Below are 22,704 nucleotides of genomic sequence, written 5' to 3'. Positions count from 1 at the left end.
CATGTGGAAGAATGAATTTCCAAATATTTACAAGAAGACTAAGAACAAACAGGCAACTGTCAGAGATTTATCTTTTAATGATAATTATTGGGATCGGTTTACTTCATCTTCTATGTCTTTTCCAATCTTTTGAAGCGGGTGAGGACAGCATCCTATATAATACTGCTGCAGCATCCTTTATAATACTGCTGCAGCATCCTAGAGGATTTCATGCCATTGCAGATTGCCTCCATTGAACTAGTAGGGTGCAAGAAGTTCCACCCGAAGTCAATTTGATGATGTGGGCAGCATTGCAGAGTTCATCATCTCCATCAGAAATAACCTGTGTAAGTTCTGTCACAGGGAGGTCGAAATTGAACACATATTACTGCGCTGCAATAATGCCTGGGACATATGTTCTCTTTAGTGGATACTCAAGATCTGTTCTAGCACGTTGCGCCAATGATTACACAAGAAAAATCAAAGTTTCTTGAACCAATTAAATCATGTACAAGGGTCCATGGTTTAACTAACCTTGATTGAGTACTGTATGATCTTAACTTATATTGTGTAGTGGGTCAAAAAGAAAAAGAAAAGGAATCAAGGATTAAAAAAGAAAAACGTAGATTTAGTTTTCGTTGACAAAAGTAGGAAAAGTGGTTCTCCAACTCCATAAAGAATACAGTATCAGACTGATTTTGTTGTTTTGCTTGCAAAATGCCACTAAAAATTGGGAACACTACTAATTGGTCTGCTCAATAGTAACAAAAACATTGCAGTTTCGAGTTTTAACCCTCAACAGTCAACACCTTGATTTTCTTGCGTAAATGAGTTCCAACAAGGCAACAAGTGGAGTAGCTCCACACCTTATATGAACCGCTGTATGTTTGCCCTGCCTTCTTGGGTTTTATTGGGTCTCTGGTTGTGATAACATATTAGAATACAGACATCAAACTCACAACCAATTGGCAATAAGTGGAGAGGCCCTAAGAGATTATGAACCGCATGATCTTAATTGCCCGTACAATATGGGACTAATAATCTCAACAGATAAGGGTATTCTTAATCAATCAATAATTCAGAAAGGTCTTTGGAAAAATGATCATTGAGAGAGCTAGTAACCAACTCCAACCATTCTCAATTTGTTTTATATTTTCTTAGTAATTGCACCTCTTAAAATCTTCTCTATATAAAGCCCAAAGATCAGTGTCATTTCATCACTCAAAACCTTTCTGTCTTCTCTCAAGTTCACTATCTTTTAGTGACAAACGATAAGAAAAATATGGCTTTCTCTACTACTAGTTTGTTTCCTGTGGTTCTTTTCCTTGTAGTTTTTGCTCCAATTTGCTGCTTCTCTCATAAGCTCAGCAGCACTGGTGGTGGCAGTGGTAGTTATAACCTCTACCCTCAATTTTACGATCGTTCATGCCCTAGAGCTAAGGAAATTGTTAAATCAGTGGTGGCCAAGGCCGTGGCTAAAGAAGCTCGCATGGCAGCTTCATTGCTTAGGCTCCATTTCCACGACTGCTTCGTCAAGGTATATTAGCTAGCGTGACAGCTTCATTGCTCAGTATCCAAAATGTTGGGTCTTTTTTTAAAGTGCTCTTATCAGCTAAATATATGATATTTTCTCATTTTAATCAATTTTCTGTACTTGTTTGTTGAAACCTGAAGGGGTGCGATGCGTCATTGCTGTTAGACACCAGTGGAAGCATTATCAGTGAGAAGAATTCAATCCCAAACAAGAACTCGGTGAGAGGGTTCGATGTCATCGACGACATAAAATCTGCACTGGAGAAGGAATGCCCACAAACCGTCTCATGTGCTGATATTTTAGCCTTGGTTGCTAGAGATTCAACTGTTTTGGTACATGACCGTTCTCTTATACATGCAATGTTAACTTCTTTATCTTTGTGTAGAATGTTGAATCAAAATTGCTAGACTAATAGATCAAAATCGTGTGTGCTTTGTCTAGGCTGGTGGTCCAAACTGGGAGGTCCCATTGGGAAGAAGGGATGCGAGAGGTGCAAGTCTAAGTGGCTCCAACCAAAACATTCCTGCACAAAACAATACATTCCAAACGATACTCACTAAGTTCAAGCTCAAGGGGCTCAATGTAGTCGATCTCGTTGCCTTATCCGGTAAGCTTACTATACAATCTCATTGCAGCTAGCTTTTCAAACATAAGACAATTGAACAATAAAGCCTAAAATATAACTTTTCTGGCGATGCAGGAAGTCACACAATAGGACAGGCTAGGTGCACCAGTTTCAAGCAAAGACTATACGGCCAGTCCGGTAGTAAGCGACCAGATTTCTCTCTTAATCAAATTTATGCAAATCAATTGCGAGCAAGATGCCCAAGATCTGGAGGTGACCAGAATCTCTTTGCCATGGACTTTGTTAGCCCTACAAAATTCGACAACAACTACTACAAGAATCTTTTAGCTTCCAAGGGTTTGTTCAGTTCTGACCAAGTTCTGCTAACCAAGAGCAAAGCATCAATGGAGTTGGTTAAAAAATATGCCGAAAATAATGAGCTATTTTTCAAACACTTTGCTGAATCTATGGTTAAGATGGGTAACATTACTCCGTTGACGGGTTTGAGGGGAGAGATCAGGAAGAGCTGCAGGAGAATTAATTCCAACTAAGTCAAATTTTGAGTTGGAATTATCAATAATTTCACCAAAATATGAACTAATATGTCTATGTTTTCATCAATTATTTCTTTGGAATTTTTAGTATTTATTTCCTGAAATGTCTTCATTTGTGATTGTAATTTGAGTTTTACCTTAATGAGAATTGGTTTCTTTGGAAGTTGCAATTTTATAAACCTTGATATTTTTTTCTTGCTTTGTCTTTGGATTGGGAGGTGCATCTTATCATATAGTCTTAAGAAGCTTAGGTTCATTAACAAAATTATGGATAGATTAAGTCAATCTCCAAAGGAGATATTTATGGTGTTTACAAGAGAAATGGAAACACGTTTTATAAACCGTACGTGTTGTCAGGAAAAGGAAGAAAAAATGAAAGTCAAATTTAGACCACTAACAGCATTTCCTATGAAATGAACAAACTTGATAGTTTGTTCATTTTGCTCCCGCTATGACTCCTTCAATCCAACGGTTGATACTCTTTTTGGTTTCCCTATCAATTCAGTTCATTTCCGGACTTAAAACTCACACCTTCTTCATTACTACCTCAAAATTAGACATTTTATATCATCTCTAATTTTTTTTTTTCAAACAAAACTATTCATATCAACTCAATCTACTAGAAAAAATCTCATCTCTCCATATTTCATTTCTAACAAATATGGCATCCTCACAACAACAATCATAACAACGAGCACAACAACGATCACAACAACAAACAGCACAACAAACACCACAACAATCACAACAACAATCACAACAAGAAACACAACAAAATATACAACAATCACAATCAAGAAACACAAGAATTCGTGGTGTGATGTATACGATGGATGAAGACGAGTCACTTTGCAGAAATTATGTATTATATACATTAGATGAAATCAATGGTATTTATCAAGAAAAAAAAACTTTTTATGATAAGATTTTTCAAAATTTTTGTGAAGAAACAGGTAACCCCAGTAGACGTGATGGCGATGGGTTGTCTCATCGTTTTCACTCAATTTAAGCAGCCGTTAGCGAATACGTAGCTTTGATCACTCAAATGTGGAACAAAAAAAAAGTGGTGAAGGAGAACCAGATGTGGAACGAAGATGTCGGGAAAAGTGGCAAAGGTCCCACAAAGATTGCAGCTTCAAACATGAAAAGTGTTTCACCATTTTGAGGGTGCTTAACAAGTTTAAACCATACTTACTGGAAGGTCATCAAGTGCCTGCAAGATCACCATATGGTCCAGTCTCACAGGATTTTCAGAATGGAGGGCATGCTTCCTCATCTGATGGAACTCCAAGTAGTCAGGAACAACACAACACTAATCTAGACGTTAACACCAACGTCAAGATAAGAAGAGGAGGTGGTCAGAAAGCTGCAAAAGCAGCAAGAGATGCAGCCCAACGAGCAGCATTAGAAGGAGGTTCAAGCGAGTTCAACTATGCTGATCACAAGGAATTCAAGATGCAGATAGAGCCAGGGACCATGACATTGCTATAAATAATCAACAAAAAAGTGATCTTTCGCGAGAACTATACTACATGGATTGTAAGCTAAGAAAGTTACTCTCCTTGAACACTTCAATAATGAATGAACGACATGGACTAAGATGGATGCGGTCGAACAACAACAACTCCAGGCCGAACAAAAACAAGTCCCCCCTCAACAAACTCAAGTCCTCTCTCAACAAACTCAAGTCCCTTCTCAACAAACTCCCTATTATGTGAATGTGGAAGAAGACGAAGGTGATACCTCGGGAAAAAACGAAGATGAATACAGTCTTGCTAGCTGATTTTAATTCATGTTTAGTTAAGTTTAATTTAATTCAATGTATTCGTTAGTTTAATTCAGTTTAGTTTAGTTTAATTGTACTCGTTTATTTGAAATTACTTTTAACATAATTGTTTCAATTTTAATTTTAAGTAAACAAACAACTTTAAATTCGTTTAAACAAACAACTTCAAGAATACATAACACAGTTTGGATAACTTTGCCTATGTAAAGAGTGGTCAAGATTTGTCATTGGTAAAGATAAATCTACGGCTCTTAGGTGATGCTAAGCGTGCTCAAGAGGCGGTTCACACACGTGGCTCAATCGTGAGTTGTTGATGTTTCAACTCTCCACTTTGAGCAAATGAAGAGACAAAGAGAAATAATAGACGATAGTTTCTTGGCTGAGCTTCAGAGAAAAAAACCCGAATGGCTGAATCTGAGAAAAAAAAAACAATTTCTCTCAAACCCTAGGAATGAAAAATCTCTTATTCATAATGGCACATGTATTTGCATTGAAATGGAGTCTAAAAAGATTAAGGGTATCAAAAATAGTGATAGTTGGTGATTTTCTACTTTTTCAGTTCTCTCGGTCTTCTTCCACCAAATCCCAGATCTCTGATTAATCAAACTATTCCGAGGTGCGAATCTGTGAGAAAGCCCTTTACTTTTTTTTTTTTTTATGTATGATTTTTAGAATTCACGGTATTATCTGATCAAGGGTTTACGATGGTTAAATTAGCAGTATTGAAAATTTCTTTTTTGTTGATAGCATCCAGGCTACTCCACATCTTCCTCTTGATTTAATACTAATTCTAATTTGTTGCCCGCGTTTGAAACTAATTCTAATCATCTTCAATTTCCACGAAAATCTTCCCAGTAGTCCTGCGAATCAATCAACTCCCATCGTCAATTTTTATTGATGTTCATCCAGAGGGAATGCAAGAAACTTTTGATCATAAAGCTTTAAAGTATACATGGGTTACAGTGATAAATCTTATGTTATTTTTTAATTGCGTTGTTGTTATCGCCATGGATTTATGAAATTTTTTGTATGTACTGATTGAAGATGAATTTAGATGGAAAAATTTGTGTCCGGTATCACATTATATATTGATTAGGTATTTTGTATATGAATTGGTGCTCTTAATCTGTTTGGTAAAAGGTTTAAACCAATGTCAGACAACCAGACATCAATATGTTGTCGAATCCATGTACATTTCAGGCTTACATGATTTGATTCAACTAAGATTTATGGCTTCACAGTACTTGGTCGAATTAATGGTTATTTTGTACGTTTGCTAACTCATTAAATTTGTTTACTTTGCTCCTATGTAGGAAGCTGGTGCATTATCGAATAATATTCGTAAGCAAACTCATTATTTCCTAGGCATTGTTCTTACTTTTTGTTCTAATTTCCCAATCAATGATATGTAGGAATTTGAGCGTTAGTTCAATGGAAGTCTATAATTTCGTTTGTTTTCCTAAACAGCTACCGGAATATGTTAAGATTATACAACACCCAGTGAAACCGTTAAAAAAATCTTTGGGTGTCGGGGCATATGCTTGGTTACAGCAATTCTTACTATAAAGAGTGGCTGGGATTTGTTTAGAGAACAGATAAATCAAAATGTTCCCATGAAACACACAAATTTACACATGCTCATATTATTTTGTGTGCGTGGAATTATTCCATCCCATTAGAAATATTCAGTTTCCCTCCATTGAATACGGAAATATCAGTGAAGAGAAGCTCTTTCTTTGTATAAATAGCTTGATTCAAAAGTTAGAACATGTTTGTTTTGTTCGATTACAAGAAACACTGACTTTATTTTTCTTTTCTTGCTTTAGTTTTCTGTTATTTACAAAACTTTTTGTTTTCATATTTTGGAATTTGTTGAAAATCAGTCAGTACGAAAATAGAGCGAATTTGATCAGATTAATAAAGTTCTCCTTATTTGTTCGTACATGATTATTTTGTATTTCTTTGACTAACTATAGGGTCAAACTATGTAGTGATTAAGGTATTATGTCATTCCTGTTTATGTTTGTAGTTTCGAAGCATATTGCTACAAATGAGTGTCCTAATGTCTCTAAACAACCAAGGATTTGTCTTGCAGTAAATTTGAAGATCACTTCAAGAGTGAATGAGCAGCAGAAAATAACATGGTTGAAGAATATCATCACGACATATTCCTTGTCAAGGAGCTTTATGTTATTTTCCTATGTCAATCTCAATGTCTATACTAGGTTTGATTGCAAATCCATAAAGTGCATGTATTATAAAAGAAAACATCAGATCCAAAAATTGTAGCTTCAATCGTTTTGGGTTGAGGGACCAGGACTCGCCTTTGCTCTTATTAATTGATGAAGAACGAAACCTGTTGAAAGAAACCTAACTAAAATATGTTTTGATTATCAGGTTATATTAATTATTAAGATTAACATTTTATTTTTAAATTACGTTTTCTGACAAAGGTTATTATCCAATCTCAAGAAGATATATATTTTCTCCTTACTTTGTTGAATTATGTTTCCTTTTGCCACTTAGCTTGCAATTTCAGAACTGATGTGAACTTTGAAGATGGATTTATAGACGTTTGATGTAATATATGGCAGTCTTCGGCTGTTTTATCATAATTTTTGATTCATTCAAATACTACAAAATCTTGCTTAAAAGCAAGTGAAGTCATGTTTCCTGGATAGAGTTTGATTTATATATATCTACTAAAACAAATCTAAGAATTTGTTGGAACGGGTCCTGGGTACGACTCAGACACCAGGGGAAACTGGAAGGAAGCGATCCGAGGAAAAATTGATGTCGTGGGAGTTCATTTGGATTTTGAGATAGGTATGCTTAAGGTTTCACGTAATAGTGATCAATATATATAGACAATTATAATACATGTGTCTAAACATAGTTGCCTACTGAAGTTAAGTGCTATAACGGTCATTTCTTTCTCAAAATTGTTCATAAATGAAGATATTAGCGGGATATGAAAATTTTATTAGCTTTTGTTTGGAATGTAATTGTTTGGATTAGTAATGTAATCATTGACAAACTGGAATATAAAGCTTACAATCCAAATTGTTACCTTCGGTTTTTTTACTTAATCTCTTGAGAAAAATTATACTTAAAAAACCATGCTTGATTATTCCAGAGACATTCTTGGAGGATGGGGTGTCCCAGAGTTGAAATTAAATAGGTTGATCGATCGACATATCTAAATACATAATTTGATGGATCGATTGATAGGTGCAATCTCTTCCCGTAATAGCTAAAGTTTCATGTTCTTATACACAATAGTTTTTTTCCTTGAGCTACCGACAAGAGTGCTCATATTGTTATCGAGTCTTCTAAGTTTAATTATATAGGTGATTCCAGGTTGGCTATTAGAATATTTTAATGGTGGGCACCAGAGAAGAAAAAAGATTTTTGGAACCAATTTAGGAGTATTTTTTGTTTTTTGTAAATTTTTTTATTTATCTAATAGTGTTTAAGAAAATGAAATTTATTTTTACTGGAATTCGGTTATTAGTGAAACATGTTGCATAGACTAGAGAGGAGGAATAATGTGTGGTGATATAAGTACGGAAAGAAAGCTGAGACCAATATTCTTAAAATTTAGTATTCCTTGGTATGAATTAGGTAAAACAGATCATGCAAATTCTAATACAGTTAGTGATTTCCAATAAATTAATAATTTTAAGAAACCAATGGGTACATTTTACGATTTGAGTAATATAGTTCATTTTATTTACTTGATAGACATCATTATTATTTTTCTCAAGGATGGTATTCCAAGAAAAGGTTGTAGAGAAGTAATAACAACCGGAGTTGTGGAGAAGCAATAACAATTGGGGTAATTTATGACATTTGTATCTCTTTTCCAATCAGAAAAGATGTATATTCTATAGGTTTAGTGATAGAGAAAAATACAAATATGAAACTGTACATTCATCACCAGGAATGTAAAGAAGTTACCTAAGTTTTCTTTAGTGTGTAATAGGATACATACATTCTATCTCTATGAGTAGGTAAATGGTGGTTGAGAGGTCCGACTTATTGGTGCATATGAGCTTGCTAAAGATGTTGCAGAGCTATGATATGTAGAGATGTTATAAAATGGCATTGATTGTGATGGTAAATATGATTAGGTTGGTTCCTTGGTCTATGTAGTCATTTCTCTTATCCTGTTAATTATTATTTCTTAAAATTTGGTTTTAATACAAATCTTGGGTCTTGATTAGTAAGTGTTCAGGGCCTTCAGGCTCATATTGGTTTGGAATTTTTAAGCATTGAAATTCCTTCGTTATGGGGTTTCTACTTGAACTACCTTGAGTTATATTCATTTTTTTTTAATTTGAACCCTTTGAATTTCTCACCCTTTTCTATAATATGGTTGTAGGTTTGATATATATAGACATAATAGGGCAGGTAAAGTGGAACATTTCCCTGAGGTTTTTGAGATTACTAATGCATCCGCTGTCCTTGATGCGATATATTTTACATAAGGAGGTAATTCTTCGAAACTAGTGTAATTGAGAACCCAGACATCTAAGATATTGACTTCTGATGAGTAGAAGTACTCTTGAATATTCAACATTAGGCGAGAATAAGATAAATAACACTATATCGTTGTTAGATTTCTAATTTATATTCTTTTATGTGATTGTAGGTATCAATTAAGAGTGTGAAGGGCACGTATCAAAGAATATTCGGTTGTTGGATCAGTTGATCAGGAACTTAGAACTTCAAGAATTGATCAAACTAACGATAAACTTTAATGGTGATATTCTTGATATGCTTATGTCAGTTAACCCGGTTTGTATGAGGTTGAGAAAGTGAATTTTGGTGAAATTTGAAATGAAATCATGAAGGCGGCATGTTATGATGGAAGAGTAATTTATGTTCGATCAATTATGATGTTGTAAAAATGAAAAATTATGCTTTAGAATTGTTTTGTTCTTCATAATCTAATTTTATAACCAAGGTGTTTTAATTTCGCCTATCAACAAGAAAAAAAGTGTTTTAATTACCAAAATTGTTAATGATAAAGGTGTGCACAAGGATATTGCACTTTTAGTGACATCATCATGATTGAACACATGCATGCTATCAATGTGATGCCATAAATTATTGAATGAGACATGTGGTTTTTCGATGTCTTATTTTTTCCATGAATTCCAAAGTTGTTAGTTTTGTGCGAGCTGTTCTGCTAAATACTAACTTGGATCAGAAAAAAAAGAAAAAAAAAGAGGGGAGGGATAAATTGAAGCCGTGCCATTACGGATTAAATTTTAAGTGCATCTCGGATATGTTTCATAGTAGCCTATTGCACAACGGGATAATGGGTGTATGCATTTTTTGGTTTCTTAGTCTTGACAGTGCGATTTTAGTTTGTAGTTTCTGGATATCGGGAAGTTATATTTTCTCAAATGTGAGCTAATTTCTATATCTTAGTATAATGCAAAATGTATGTGCAATATACACACGTTTCCTTGATTTGTATGTATTATTGGTGGTGGATTGTGTTAGAGCAATGCCCGGTTGAACCCACCAAGCGTTGGTATATCAAGTTTGGTTGTCATATTTTAGTGAATCAAAACTCATGTTAAGAGTCCCTTGATTATGTACTAGAGTCAACTTCGTATACGTTAGCTTGAAAGTATTAGGATATGAGACATTACCAGTATTGCGAAGTCTTGAAGATGTGAAGAAGCAAGGAGGTACAACTACAACAATCATCCTTCCACTTGAGGTTAGTGATATTTGACCTGAACTGTTTCATTCCCTAACGAATCTTTCAAGTCGTGCATATTGAAAACATAACTGTGAAGCATATGTGAACTCTAGATAAACATAGTATTAAGGAATACAATACGAGGTTTATTGCTTAACCATTAAACTTTGTAGATAAGACATCGCCATAATCATTTGAATGCTATTGTGATTATGTATGGTTATGAGGCGAGGATTTCATCCCATGGAACAATGTTTACATGTGTTCTAAGGAAGTAAGTTCATAAACTTGTTTGTGAACCGAAAAGGAAATTTCCAGGTGTTATTGGTTTTGTTATTCATTGCATATCTTATGAACAACCAATATGTATGATAGAGTATAACCACTCACAACTTGTTGTATTCTTGGTAGAACTATTCACAAAGGCCTGACTTATGTATTGGTATAATTTTTAGTAGTAAAACCGATCTTAAGTAATCACCTGTGGTATGATCGGATTTTGTATGTCTGACCAATTAAAAGGAAAGGGGGAACCGATCCTTGTAAGGGGTGAAGTACATCAAAGAGAATCGATCCTTGTATGGGGTGCAACAAGGTTTACAACAGAAAGGGGAACCGATCCTATGGACATGTGCAACACGTTTTTAGGCAAAGGGGAACCGATCCTATGGACATATGCAACACATATAAGTTAGATACCATATATATGTGGGGAACCGATCCTAGTACCTAGTCAACCGAATTTTTGGAAAGCTAGTGTGACTATGCACAATACTCACATGGAGGTAGAACCGAAACTTGTTTTGGTAGAACCGTAAACCCATGATTGTTATTGAATGTTGGTTTGATCAATTATATAGTTCTTGAAAGTCAGATGAACCAATTATAAACTTGTTTGGAAGTGTGGAAAATCGGTTTCAAGGTTGTAAGTGTGAAAGAGAACTTACAAAGTTAAGATGTCGACAAACTTTAAACACGTGTTGTGAATGTTTATTTCTTTAATTTTCAAAGATATTCCTTAACGGCTAAGGGAAGAGAATTACAGGATCGAAACATAAGTAAGTTAAGAATCTTTTAATTAAGGTTATTAATTTCATTTTGTAGGGAAATTACAGAATTAGTAATGTGCATTTACTAATTAGATTTTCCGAGAGATTTCGATCGTTATTTTTGGACAGAGCATTTCCAGGAATTATGAAAACCGAATCTGTGCTTTTATGATATCTTGAGAATATTTTCGGTTTTGGAAATTCCTTGGTTCCCAACCTTCCTTGTCTATAAATACTTGAAGTTTTCCTTTCTAGCAAACTAATCCTTCGTCACAACAGATTTACTCTTTTGTTGTTACTGGTGTAGCCGCCTATTCGGAGAGGAGAGTAACCTAATTAGGAAAAATCTCTTACGACCGCTTAGTTTAAAGTCTTCTTTGGGATTGAGAATATCTAGCGCGACCCGTTGGTGGGAAACTAGATAATTGCAGTTTATCTTTTGTTTTCGATTGATTTGATTGACTAACGGTGGTTGAAATCTGATTGCACCTAGTTTGTTTATTCTTGAGAATCTTCTCTTATGATATAAGATTCACTCAAACTAGTTCAGAGTTTCGACATGGATCTTTGGACTATTGTTAGTTATAAAGATGATCTTGTGATAATCCAATGTTAACAGACTCCGTTATGTGCGTGATTGATCACAAGAGATTCAAGTGATTGTGTGCAGGTTTTTATTGAAGATTTAAGAAGATTTGAAGACAAAGAAGATATTGCAGATCTGACTTGGGTTTTATAATCTTTGGTGTGCACAATACTTGTTTCGGTAAAAGAGGATCCAATTAATAATCGGTTTATCATTGTGGTAGATTGGATTGATTAATTGAGTAGATCGGTATCAACACGATTCTTCGGATTAAAGGTGTTGTTAGCTTAATCTTAATCGATTACCTTTGGGTGATTGAATATAAGATAGATCTAAGGACCTGACGAAGGAGTTTATGTTGAGATAAACGGAAGAGCCTTTGTCCGACTCACATCACTTGGTTGAATAGAGTTGATGCCAAACAGATTTGTTGTTCCTTTACTGTTTGGAATACGAACCAAAGGAATTGTTCCAAGTACGTGACTTATTTATAAGTTGGAGGCGTGGGAATACAGAAGGAACTAGGTGAACTATAGGGTTAGTTACTTGGTCTCAACTTTACGAAGTTAGTGTAATTTTGTGTAGCGTCTTAATCCTGAGAGTATTCAATTCTGGACTAGGTCCCAGGGCTTTTCTGCATTTATGGTTTCCTCGTTAACAAAATCTTGCTATATCATTTACTTTTATATTCCGCATTATAATTGTTTTATTATAATTAAAGTAAATTACACAAACGTTAATTCCTATTTACTTGATAAGCAATCCTATTGTGTTTGGTTAAGTCCGAACCTTTGTATCAAGTAAACATACTTCGTTGTTGTATTGTCTAGATCTCGTATCCATAAACGATCACACAAAGTGTAAACCGTTTAGTTGTATTGTCTCAACTCAGCCCATAGACAATCACTTTCGGAGAAAGGACTTACAGGTAGGAAAAGTTTTATATTGAGGTATATTTGGGTACCCTCGCCTTTTCAATTGGTATCAGAGAAGGCAAACACGAAAATATCTAACAATATGTGTTTGGTGCGATCCAACCTATAAGAATGAACTCGAGTTCTCATGAATCGACTTCAATTAACGTACCGCCAATATTTAATGGAACTAATTAACCATCATGGAAATCGGCTATGAGGGCCTTTCTTCAATCCCGAGATTTAAATACATGGCTATTAATCGAAGAAGGATACCAACGTCCGATAGACTATTCAGAGTCTGAATTCAAACGACTAGCGTCATATACTCTTGAAGAAAGGATTCTTGCAAAACAGAATTCTGATGGTTTAAACGCCGTTATACATGCAGTTAGTGATGACCTTCTACATTATGTACTGTCTTGTAGAACTTCTAAAGAAGCATGGGATATTCTTGAGACTGTATTCGAAGGAGATGAATCTGAAAAAGAAACTAGACTTCTCATCCTTTCAATTGAATGGGAACATCTCCATATGGATGATAACGACACCTTTGAGGAGTTTAACTCTAAACTTTCTAAGATTTTTAATGCATCTTTTCTCCTTGGAAAGGCAATACCCGAAAAGGAAATAGTATGCAAAATTCTCAGATCGTTACCATCCAAATACGAGTCTAAGAAGTATGCCATAATATAAGGGAATGATCTTTCTACACTTTCTCGAAGCTCTATTGTAGGTAAGTTAAAGATCTTTGATAGAGAAATTATGCTAAAGAATCAAACTGAAAAACGTTGCCAAAAGGTTGTGGCACCTGTTGAAAAGGAGCTTGTCTCAACTATTGTGCTTCTTGCGCAACGAATTAAGAACATATTATCTTGTGATAAATGTATTCCTGATACACTATCAGTTTTTCATAGAAATGGTAATGATGAAGTTCAATGCTTCAAGTGCCGTAGATTCAGACATATGACAAAACAGTGTCCCAGCAGAAAGACTGGAAAGTGCAATAGAGCATATGTTTCCACTCTTGATGATATTCAGGAGGAAGTATCCAATGAAGAAATATCTAATTGCAATGCACTTGTTGCTAACACTAATTATGATGTATTCAGTAAGTCTAATCAACTTCTAGAAAAAATTGAGTTAGAAATTAAGAAAAGTGAAAGGTTAATCCTACATCTTGAAAATCGGTTGAAATCCATTTCAGATCAATCATGTATGGTAGAATCTAAACCAGAAAAATTTAGTGAAATACCAAGAGAATCAGAAACCAGTTTTTCGGATGACACAACAAGTTCTTCATGTGAAGAAAATGATCTCGTTACAATCCTTAACGAAATCAAACTTATCCAGGCTCTTCAAAAATGGATAAGGAAGACTGGTAAAGTTCTTGGCTTACAAAAGATGATTGGAAACTCTCGCAATAACAAGAGAAAGGGAGAACCTAAGGAAACACAGTCCACTGTGTTGATTAATCATCCTACACATGTTCTCAACACACACTGATTGTGTTGAGTTTTGCATCCTCACTTGTTGCCCAAAATTCTGATTGTGAAGAAGCAAAAATTTTGGCAAGATATTCATTTTTGTATCTCTAGTAAAAATTATTGAATATTTCTTGTTTTTGGGAAAGAATAATTTCAGTTTCCTTAAACCAAGTTTTTGATTTTCTTCCATCTTATAAATCTTCCTGTCGGAAAGAAGATTATTATATTTCAGTGGAGAAATCGGTTAAAAGAAGAATCATCTCCTGGTGATCTAGCACTTTGTGCATCAGTTATGACTGAAACTCATGATGTTCCTCTTTATGAAATCACTCAAGACTCTCTAAGGAAACACATTCACTCTGTTAAAGGTTGTATTAGGTATCATGAACTGATGATAAAGGATCAAAAGAAGTACTTGATAGACACATTTTTGTGTATACGTTGTCCTTAATTTCATGTATTGCTGGTACTCGATTTTTGTACTAATATTGTGTTTTTATGTATTTTTAGGAAATAAACATTTTCGGAAAAATTGGCTCGAAAAAGTGTTAAAGGCAACCCGGAGGACATTTATTATTCGGAGCTGCGTTGAGAGATTATCCTGTCACGAGTTAGAATCAATATATTTCGAGAAATATGCATGTTGGAACACGTCAACACTAAACAGACACGTGATAAGCTAAAACAGGGAACAAATATATTTTCGTTTCACTTACTGTTGGTGTTAGTGTGGGAAATATACGTGCAGAAAAGGAAAAAATAGGAAATTATTCCCGAGAATAATATTCCTTCACTGTGAAGATTTTGAGGAGTTATTGGAGATATTTGTGGTTAATGCTGGGTTATAAATAGATCCTGAGATGTAAGAGAAGGGGGATGAGTGATTAGGGGAAGAGTTTTAAACACCCGATTTTCATCATTTTCTCTCTATTTTATCTTTGTAAACAATTTTTGAAGCAATGAACAAATATTTTGAGCGTGCTTACACAATGATGAGCTAAACCTAATCCTTGGGGCGACGGAGGATGCTATCTTTCCAATGAAAAAGTGGTAATTCTTAATTATTTAATTTGTGCAATTTTTATTTATGATTATTTTCCTAGATTGAAAAAAGATTTTATGGTTTTTGTTAAACAATTGTATTTTCTTTTGATGGAACATGCTTAGCCTAGGGTTTTGATGTCTCATGCTTTGGATTAACATTTGTTGTTTCTAAAAATCTACTTTTGCAATAGTTGAGAATCAATTTGAACGTGTGAAATTGCATGATTATAATTAGTATCACTTTGGAATTGGTAAATAGCAGAATCCTAGCCCCAGTCTCTCCATAATTCTCACAACACTTTTTATTCGAGTTTTTTATATTTTTTTTATTTATAAAAATTAAGTCTAAAAAAATCTTCCTTCAGAAGTCTCAACGAACCTTTTTATTACAACAACTTTGAAACCCCCTCAAATTTTTGGCGCCGCTGCCGGGGACTTTTCTTTAGGCTAGAGTTTTTAGATTTTTTTTTTTTAGGTCTTTATTTTTATTTGTTCTTCTTTACGTTTTTGGGTTTTTGTCTTTTTCTTACAGATTTTGGAATTTGGAGCGAAAGAAAATTTTGCCAAAGCTTTTGGTGAATACTTAAAGACTGGAGTAAAAGGCAGAGCGAAAGAAGAAGATTTTTTTTTATTTGGACTTTAAATTTTGGGTCATTATTTTTTAAACCCTACGGAAGGGTAGTTTATTTATAAACTGTTTGCAGAGAAGGACGGTGATTAAGATATCACCTCGTCCACTCGGGTTCGTACATGACATAGGAGTCGTGGCCCGAGTCGACTACAAAGGTTCATCCCCCGTCTGGTACGGGAGGTAAGTTTGTCGAAACACTCGCGAATCCCCTGTCAGCGAGTTACTGTCTTCCTTCGTATGCATATATGTTGAGGACTTGAAAACGGCTGCTTTAATTTCCTAGTAAAGGGTAAGGACTGGCCATACAAGATAAGGGTTCGGATTTCATCACCATTCTCTTCTTTGCCCGCCTTAGGAAAACGACACCAAACGCGAACCTAAGCCTAAAATTTTGACCAGAACGAGACCGATAGGGTAACGATCTTAACAGGAAAGTCATTCGAAAAATATTGGTTACTCTTTTAAGCATACTTCGAAGTTCTTGACGGTTTCTGTAAGTTGAATGCGTGACTGCGCCGCCTTGTAATACCAGTGAGGCCTTGGGTATCAAAGCTCCACCGAGCTTCCCTCGCCTCTATTCAACTTACTTTAACTCGGATTGATTCCAGAGGGGTTTGCTTAAATTGTAACGAATTCCCTTTCGAAGGATTAGAAGCTGGTCTAGAAACAATCTAAGTGGAGCCATAATGCTTTTTGTTTGCTATAAATCAGTAGGTTTGCTATGGTAGAGTCAGCCTTGTCAGTGGGTTTATTTTGAGAATGTCAAACTGGTGCAATAGCCAATACAACGAATATCCAATTGGACAAAATGGACATTACTACTTTGACCATAGTGTGAATAGTGGTTGGGAACATCCACCTTTTGAAGGTTATGGGTCATACCATGATGAGCCTAATTACTATTCACACACCCACAGGTCATACGAGAAAAACGATCCTCCTATTTCTCTAGAAGAGTCTCTCAAGAGTTTCAGCGAGTCAACACAGAATTTCACTTATTTATGAAAGAGACTTATAATATTCCGCTTCCAGAAGAGTCCGTAGAGCAGTCAACTAAGATGTCTCTAGAAGAGTCCCTCAAGCAGTTTAATGAGAGTAAAAATAGGATTATGGAAAAATTTGCTCAAGATAGTCTTAACTTCCAATATAGTGTTCCCAATACCACCCTTGAAAATAAGGATAGTTTTTATTCACATAATCAAGATGACGAGGTTAGAATTGGTAACACTACTAGTTTAGATGAGATTCAACCATTTTCATATTATTATAATGATGATTATGATGAGGATAGTGTTGATGAAGAATCAGACACATATAGGCATAGTGATCAGGAATTTGTTACTCCAATTGAGCTTTACCATAATAATATTATTTCTAGTTAAAATCCAAATAATTTTAGTAATTATTCACCTATTCAAAGGACGAGGATTTGACTAGAAGTATTCCCGTTTTAGACGATGTAGTATCTCCTTTTTGCGAAGCCAATAATGGTTTAGAGGAAAGATTTTACCCTAAGAATATTGTTTTAGAGTCTAGCGAGTTAAAAACGCTAGTCTTAAAAGAAGATAAACTCGTAGAGGCAAGTGAGGATGCTGATTGTAACTTAGAAAAATCAATTGACTATTTTCAAGAATCTAATGATCTAGAAATTAGAAAGATTGTGACTAGTCTATCTAGAGACACTGAAAACTCTAAGTTTGGGGGTGATTATCACTTTCCTAATGCCTTACCTTTAACTCTCAGAAAGTCCCCTCACTTAGGACTTGATATATGTGCCTCAACTATTGTGCCAGAATACCTTCATACTAGATCTCCTGAACCTAATAATTTCCAGGAAGAAGTTCAGTTGTTAGAAACCCATCCTCTGGTTGATGTGGTTTACCTAGGCGATAGTACCCAAATTGACTTTGTTTTCCCACCAAATATTTTTCAACCAATTGTGGGAACGTATAAATTTTAGATGTGTCAATTATTGAGTTTTGAGACTAAACCTAATTACTTTAGGAGATTAAGGTCGACACGTTTGTTTAAGGAAGACCACCACGTTCATTATGGTCAGCTGTGTAAGTCAAATTTGATTGACTTAGAGTATCCCCAATTATTCAGGTTACTTTTATGTGCTTCTAAATTCTTAGTTGAGTATTTCCAGACTCTACAACCTGACCTTCAGGATCCTGCCTTTGAGGAAGTCCAGCCGATGAAAACCTTTTATCTAGACCCATTTATAGAACCCGAACCTGAACCACAACTAGATATTGTTATCTTAAAGTTAAGTAAGGGTATGTTCAGTATCTTCATGGTCTGTTGCGATTTTCTCTTCGTTTGGGTAACACTTTTTGATTCAGATGACCCGCAATTATTCCGGCTGCTGCTATATGATTCTTCGTGGTGACTAATCCTTTCTTAGTCTGGCTGAATACTTTAAACTTAGCACTTCCTGGGAGGTAACCCATGCTCATGCAACACAGTAATATCTTTCCTTAACTCTTTTGCTTCAAGTGGTAACAATTTCTCCTTGTTCATGCTTTTAATTTTATCTTTAGAACATTGAGGACAATGTTAGATTTAAGTTTGGGGGTATGAGAGAAACTTTTGGTTGCAATAAATAAACTCCAGAGCCTAGAAATTTATGCTTATTAAGGTTGGCACTAACCAATCTAAGTGGATGGGAACATCTTGGTTGTAGGAGTTGAGGAACCAATCTGATTAGATGAAAACATCTAAAGAGTCTATTCATAAAAGCACAGAGCTCAGGTGTTAGAACTAAAAAAAAACATGGTAGTTTCGCCATATCTCGTTGAATCCTAATCCTTCTGTTTTTATTTTTTTTAAGTGATTTGGTGGGGCACACGATTCAAGTTGTTACCTTTGCTAGGGTGGAATAGAGTAATTGAGATACAAACATAAAAAAAAAAGACCAGACGATTAGACCAACCAGAATAAATTCAATAAAGTCAACCACTGGTGCCCTTGTATATGCCAGTTGTGTTGACCTAGAGTTAGGTTTATCGACCACTGGTCCCCTTGTATATGCCAGTTGTGTTGATATTAGTTAGACCGGTATCTCAGTCCATTAGGATAGGTTCACCTTGGCAGAGGCCTTCAGACAGATATGGGAAACACCATTCACTTTTAACCATCTCTTTATCCATCTTATTAATCTTTCCATGTGATTGGTTGACTCCGGTTATGATGTCCAGAAACTATCTGAGTAGAGCTCTGTCACTTATATATGAATTTTAGTATGCTGAGTGCAAACTCGTGTACAACAATTGGAATTTCACATCAAGGTACTTCCTCCTATAGTCAATGATTGTATGCCAACCAAGGAGATTCTTTAGTGCCTTCCAAGGTTCTGCGTAGATAGCTAGGGTCTGTAGTAAAGGTTTTGTGGGTACACCTCTGGTGAACCCTCCGGAGAAAACACTCCGCCACTAGGGCCACCTAGCGGTTTAACGGCTTGCTGCACGTGCTAAGTGTAGTCATTTTATTTTCTAGATTAGTTTTGCTCGAGGATTAACAAATAATAAGTTTGGGGGTATTTGACAGACACATTTTTGTGTATACGTTGTCCTTAATTTCATGTATTGCCGGTACTCGATTTTTGTACTAATATTGTGTTTTTATGTATTTTTAGGAAATAAACATTTTCGGAAAAATTGGCTCGAAAAAGTGTTAAAGGCAACCCGGAGGACATTTACTATTCGGAGCTGCGTTGAGAGATTATCCTGTCACGAGTTAGAATCAATATATTTCGAGAAATATGCATGTTGGAACACGTCAACACTAAACAGACACGTGATAAGCTAAAACATGGAGCAAATATATTTTCGTTTCACTTACTGTTGGTGTTACTGTGGGGAATATACGTGCAGAAAAGAAAAAAATAGGAAATTATTCCCGAGAATAATATTCCTTCACTGTAAAGGTTTTGAGGAGTAATTGGAGATATTTTACAGCTCATTCATGCGTGCAGAAAAAAATAGGAAATTATTCCCGAGAATAATATTCCTTCACTGTGAAGATTTTGAGGAGTAATTGGAGATATTTTACAGCTCATTCATGCATGCAGAAAAGAAAAAATAGGAAATTATTCTTGAGAATAATATTCCTTCACTGTGAAGATTTTGAGGAGTAATTGGAGATATTTGTGGTTAATGCTGGGTTATAAATAGCTCCTGAGATGTAAGAGAAGGGGGATGAGTGATTAGGGAGTGATTAGGGGAAGAGTTTTAAACACCCAATTTTCATCATTTTCTCTCCATTTTATCTTTGTAAACAATTTTTAAGGCAATGAACAAATATTTTGAGCGTGCTTACACAATGATGAGCTAAACCCAATCCTTGGGGCGACGGAGGATGCTATCTTTCCAATGAAAAAGTGGTAATTCTTAATTATTTAATTTGTGCAATTTTTATTTATGATTATTTGCCTAGATTGAAAATAGACTTTATGATTTTTGTTAAACAATTGTATTTTCTTTTGATGGAACATGCTTAGCCTAGGGTTTTGATGTCTCATGCTTTGGATTAACATTTGTTGTTTCTAAAAATCTACTTTTGCAACAGTTGAGAATCAATTTGAACGTGTGAAATTGCAGGATTATAATTAGTATCACTTTGGAATTGGTAAATAGCAGAATCCTAGCCCCAGTCTCTCCATAACTCTCACAAAACTTTTTATTCGAGTTTGTTATATTTTTTTATTTATAAAAATTAAGTCTAAAAAAAAATCTTCCTTCACAAGTCTCAACGAACCTTTTTATTACAACAACTTTGAAACCCCGTCAGTACTAACAAATCTTCATTCTCAACTGCTGGAGATGGACATATCTACTGAAAGAGGAACTACTCAGAGGAATTTGAATCCAGTTTTTGAAAGCAATCTTCACAAGAAATGAGAGAGTATCATAGACATCAATTTTTGATTTCTTTCATTGATTGTATTGATCTATTATGAATTAAATTATTTGATTAGTAATTTTTTCTTGTGATAGTTTTCGGTTTACATAGACTGTGCTTAATTGCTTTTATCTTATTGCTATGTATGTTTATGGGATGTTTGATTTCGGTTTTACTACCTTAATATTCTATCTCATATATTGTTGGAACCCTTATGGTTTGGGTGACTTTTTGATTTAGCGGGATTAAGTTCTAGGCCTAGTAGGTAGGCTTTATCAAAGGATCATGAGGGGTTCTGATAGAAACAATATGTGAAAAAGTCATAATATGTTGAATCGGTTTTGGTTTAGCATAAAAGCATATGTGTTTCGACGGTTTTCAACTTTTGCTTACAATTGTTAAAACCGGTTTTCAACCTTTCTCTGGTAAAGGTTGAGGTGTGTTTTTATTCTTTTGTTTATGCATAAGGATGACAACGTGGTGATATTTCGATATCAATTCTCCCTGGACGAAGATGCTATCATATTGGAGAAGTGGATGCGAAATTTGAGGTAACAATCTTGTTAGTTAATTGTTTTCCTATTTAAGAAAAGTCTGAGTTTATATTATATATATTTATTGCTTTTGCTTAACAAAATTTCGGTCCAATTGATATTTATTCCATGATGTGTGTGTGGATGTGTGTTTCAATTGGTTCCGGTTAATAAAAATTATTGTTATCTGGGTTTATTGTGTGGTATCAATTGTTTAGGCTTACAAAATTTCGGTACAATTGATGTGTGTGTGATTCAATTGGTTCCGGTTAAGAAAAACCATTGTTATCTTGCTTTTGTATGGTATCAATTTTTTAGGCTTACAAAATTACGGTGCAATTGCGGTGCTTTTATTGTCTATGTTTTTTCAATTGCTTCCGGTTGAGGTGAATAATTATGCAAGTTGATTTATTTTGGTTTATATGAATTATTTATGGCTTAACGTAATAATTTGTGTACGGGATGAGTTGTTTAGTCCAATTCGATTCCGGATAAGAAACTAAGTTAATTCTGATCTTAGTTTGTCTTATCAAAGTGAAGTTTCGGTTATTTAAGTCTAATTGAATGCCTAAACAAGGAATGCTAGTTAACTAACCTAGTACTTGTCTTGTTTAAAATTGAAAGGTCTAAGTTTATGGATAATTAGAACCTGATGAGAAAAATGGAGTTTATCTTTATTTTGGTCTTATCGAATTAAGTAGTTGTTTTTGAACAATCAGTTTAGCAAAGGGACCAATGTGCTTAGTTGTTTTTGGTTTGCTAAACTAAATTGGAAAAATTGTTTCGGACAATTGTTTCCTTGGTAACATGTCAATATAAGACTACTCATAGTTTCGGTTTTGATATTGGTTATCAGAACGTGATGTGTGGAACCCTCGTGCCTAACTCTACAGGTTTGCATGTCTATTATGAGATTTGTAAGATTCTTTTCGTGTTGTCCTTTATTTTTTCGTTTCTTTGCCATTTTTGTGACAAAAAGAGGGAGAAATATATGGAGTAAACATGTGATGCTGACATTGATTTTATATTGATTGGCATCGCAAAGGAAAAGAACATTGGTACTTGAATGTTTTATCTAAAGAAAGAGTGAAAGCACAGACTAGGGGGGGGGGGTAACATGTCATATAAATTTGTATAACAAAGACGTGCGGATTGAATATCTACCTATCTTCCTTAGGGGGAGTATTAGCTTTGTTATTATAATGTCAACAACGAAATTTTCAAGGATTGAATGTAAGCAGTTTTACTGTGCTGTTGAATTGGGAATCAAACGGATTGTAATGAATTCTTGTAATTTGTTTATCCATATGATGTAAGAGTTTTGTCACTAAAATTGACAAAGGGGGAGATTGTTATAGCATTGATCGGTTGAACCCACCAGAAGTTGGTATGTCAAGTTTGGTTGTCATATTTTAGTGAAT

The 22,704-nt window shown here is 34.9% G+C and overlaps 1 protein-coding gene across 1 annotated transcript; it reads left to right on the top strand.

Moving 5' to 3' along the window:
• The first annotated feature begins 1,207 nt into the window (after nt 1–1,207).
• Nucleotides 1,208–2,789, top strand: LOC113353147 (peroxidase 72-like). The gene is made up of 4 exons (XM_026596839.1): nt 1,208–1,516; nt 1,654–1,845; nt 1,955–2,120; nt 2,214–2,789. Exons 1-4 carry the CDS (start codon nt 1,262–1,264, stop codon nt 2,627–2,629), a joined length of 1,029 nt encoding a protein of 342 aa, XP_026452624.1. The 5' UTR covers nt 1,208–1,261; the 3' UTR covers nt 2,630–2,789.
• The last annotated feature ends 19,915 nt before the right edge of the window (nt 2,790–22,704 follow it).

Source organism: Papaver somniferum, chromosome 2, assembly GCF_003573695.1.
Source record: "Papaver somniferum cultivar HN1 chromosome 2, ASM357369v1, whole genome shotgun sequence".
Classification (NCBI taxonomy): domain Eukaryota; kingdom Viridiplantae; phylum Streptophyta; class Magnoliopsida; order Ranunculales; family Papaveraceae; genus Papaver; species Papaver somniferum.
The sequence above is the reverse complement of the archived record's forward strand: the minus strand, read 5'-3'. Positions and strand labels throughout refer to the sequence as shown.

What these genes read in the sequence shown, in the direction of transcription:
- LOC113353147 (XM_026596839.1), top strand. Translation starts at nt 1,262, where the DNA reads ATGGCTTTCTCTACTACTAGTTTGTTTCCTGTGGTTCTTTTCCTTGTA. An exon ending in TCCACGACTGCTTCGTCAAG is followed by an intron (nt 1,517 to 1,653) that starts GTATATTAGCTA and finishes TGAAACCTGAAG; the next exon opens with GGGTGCGATGCGTCATTGCT. An exon ending in CTAGAGATTCAACTGTTTTG is followed by an intron (nt 1,846 to 1,954) that starts GTACATGACCGT and finishes TGCTTTGTCTAG; the next exon opens with GCTGGTGGTCCAAACTGGGA.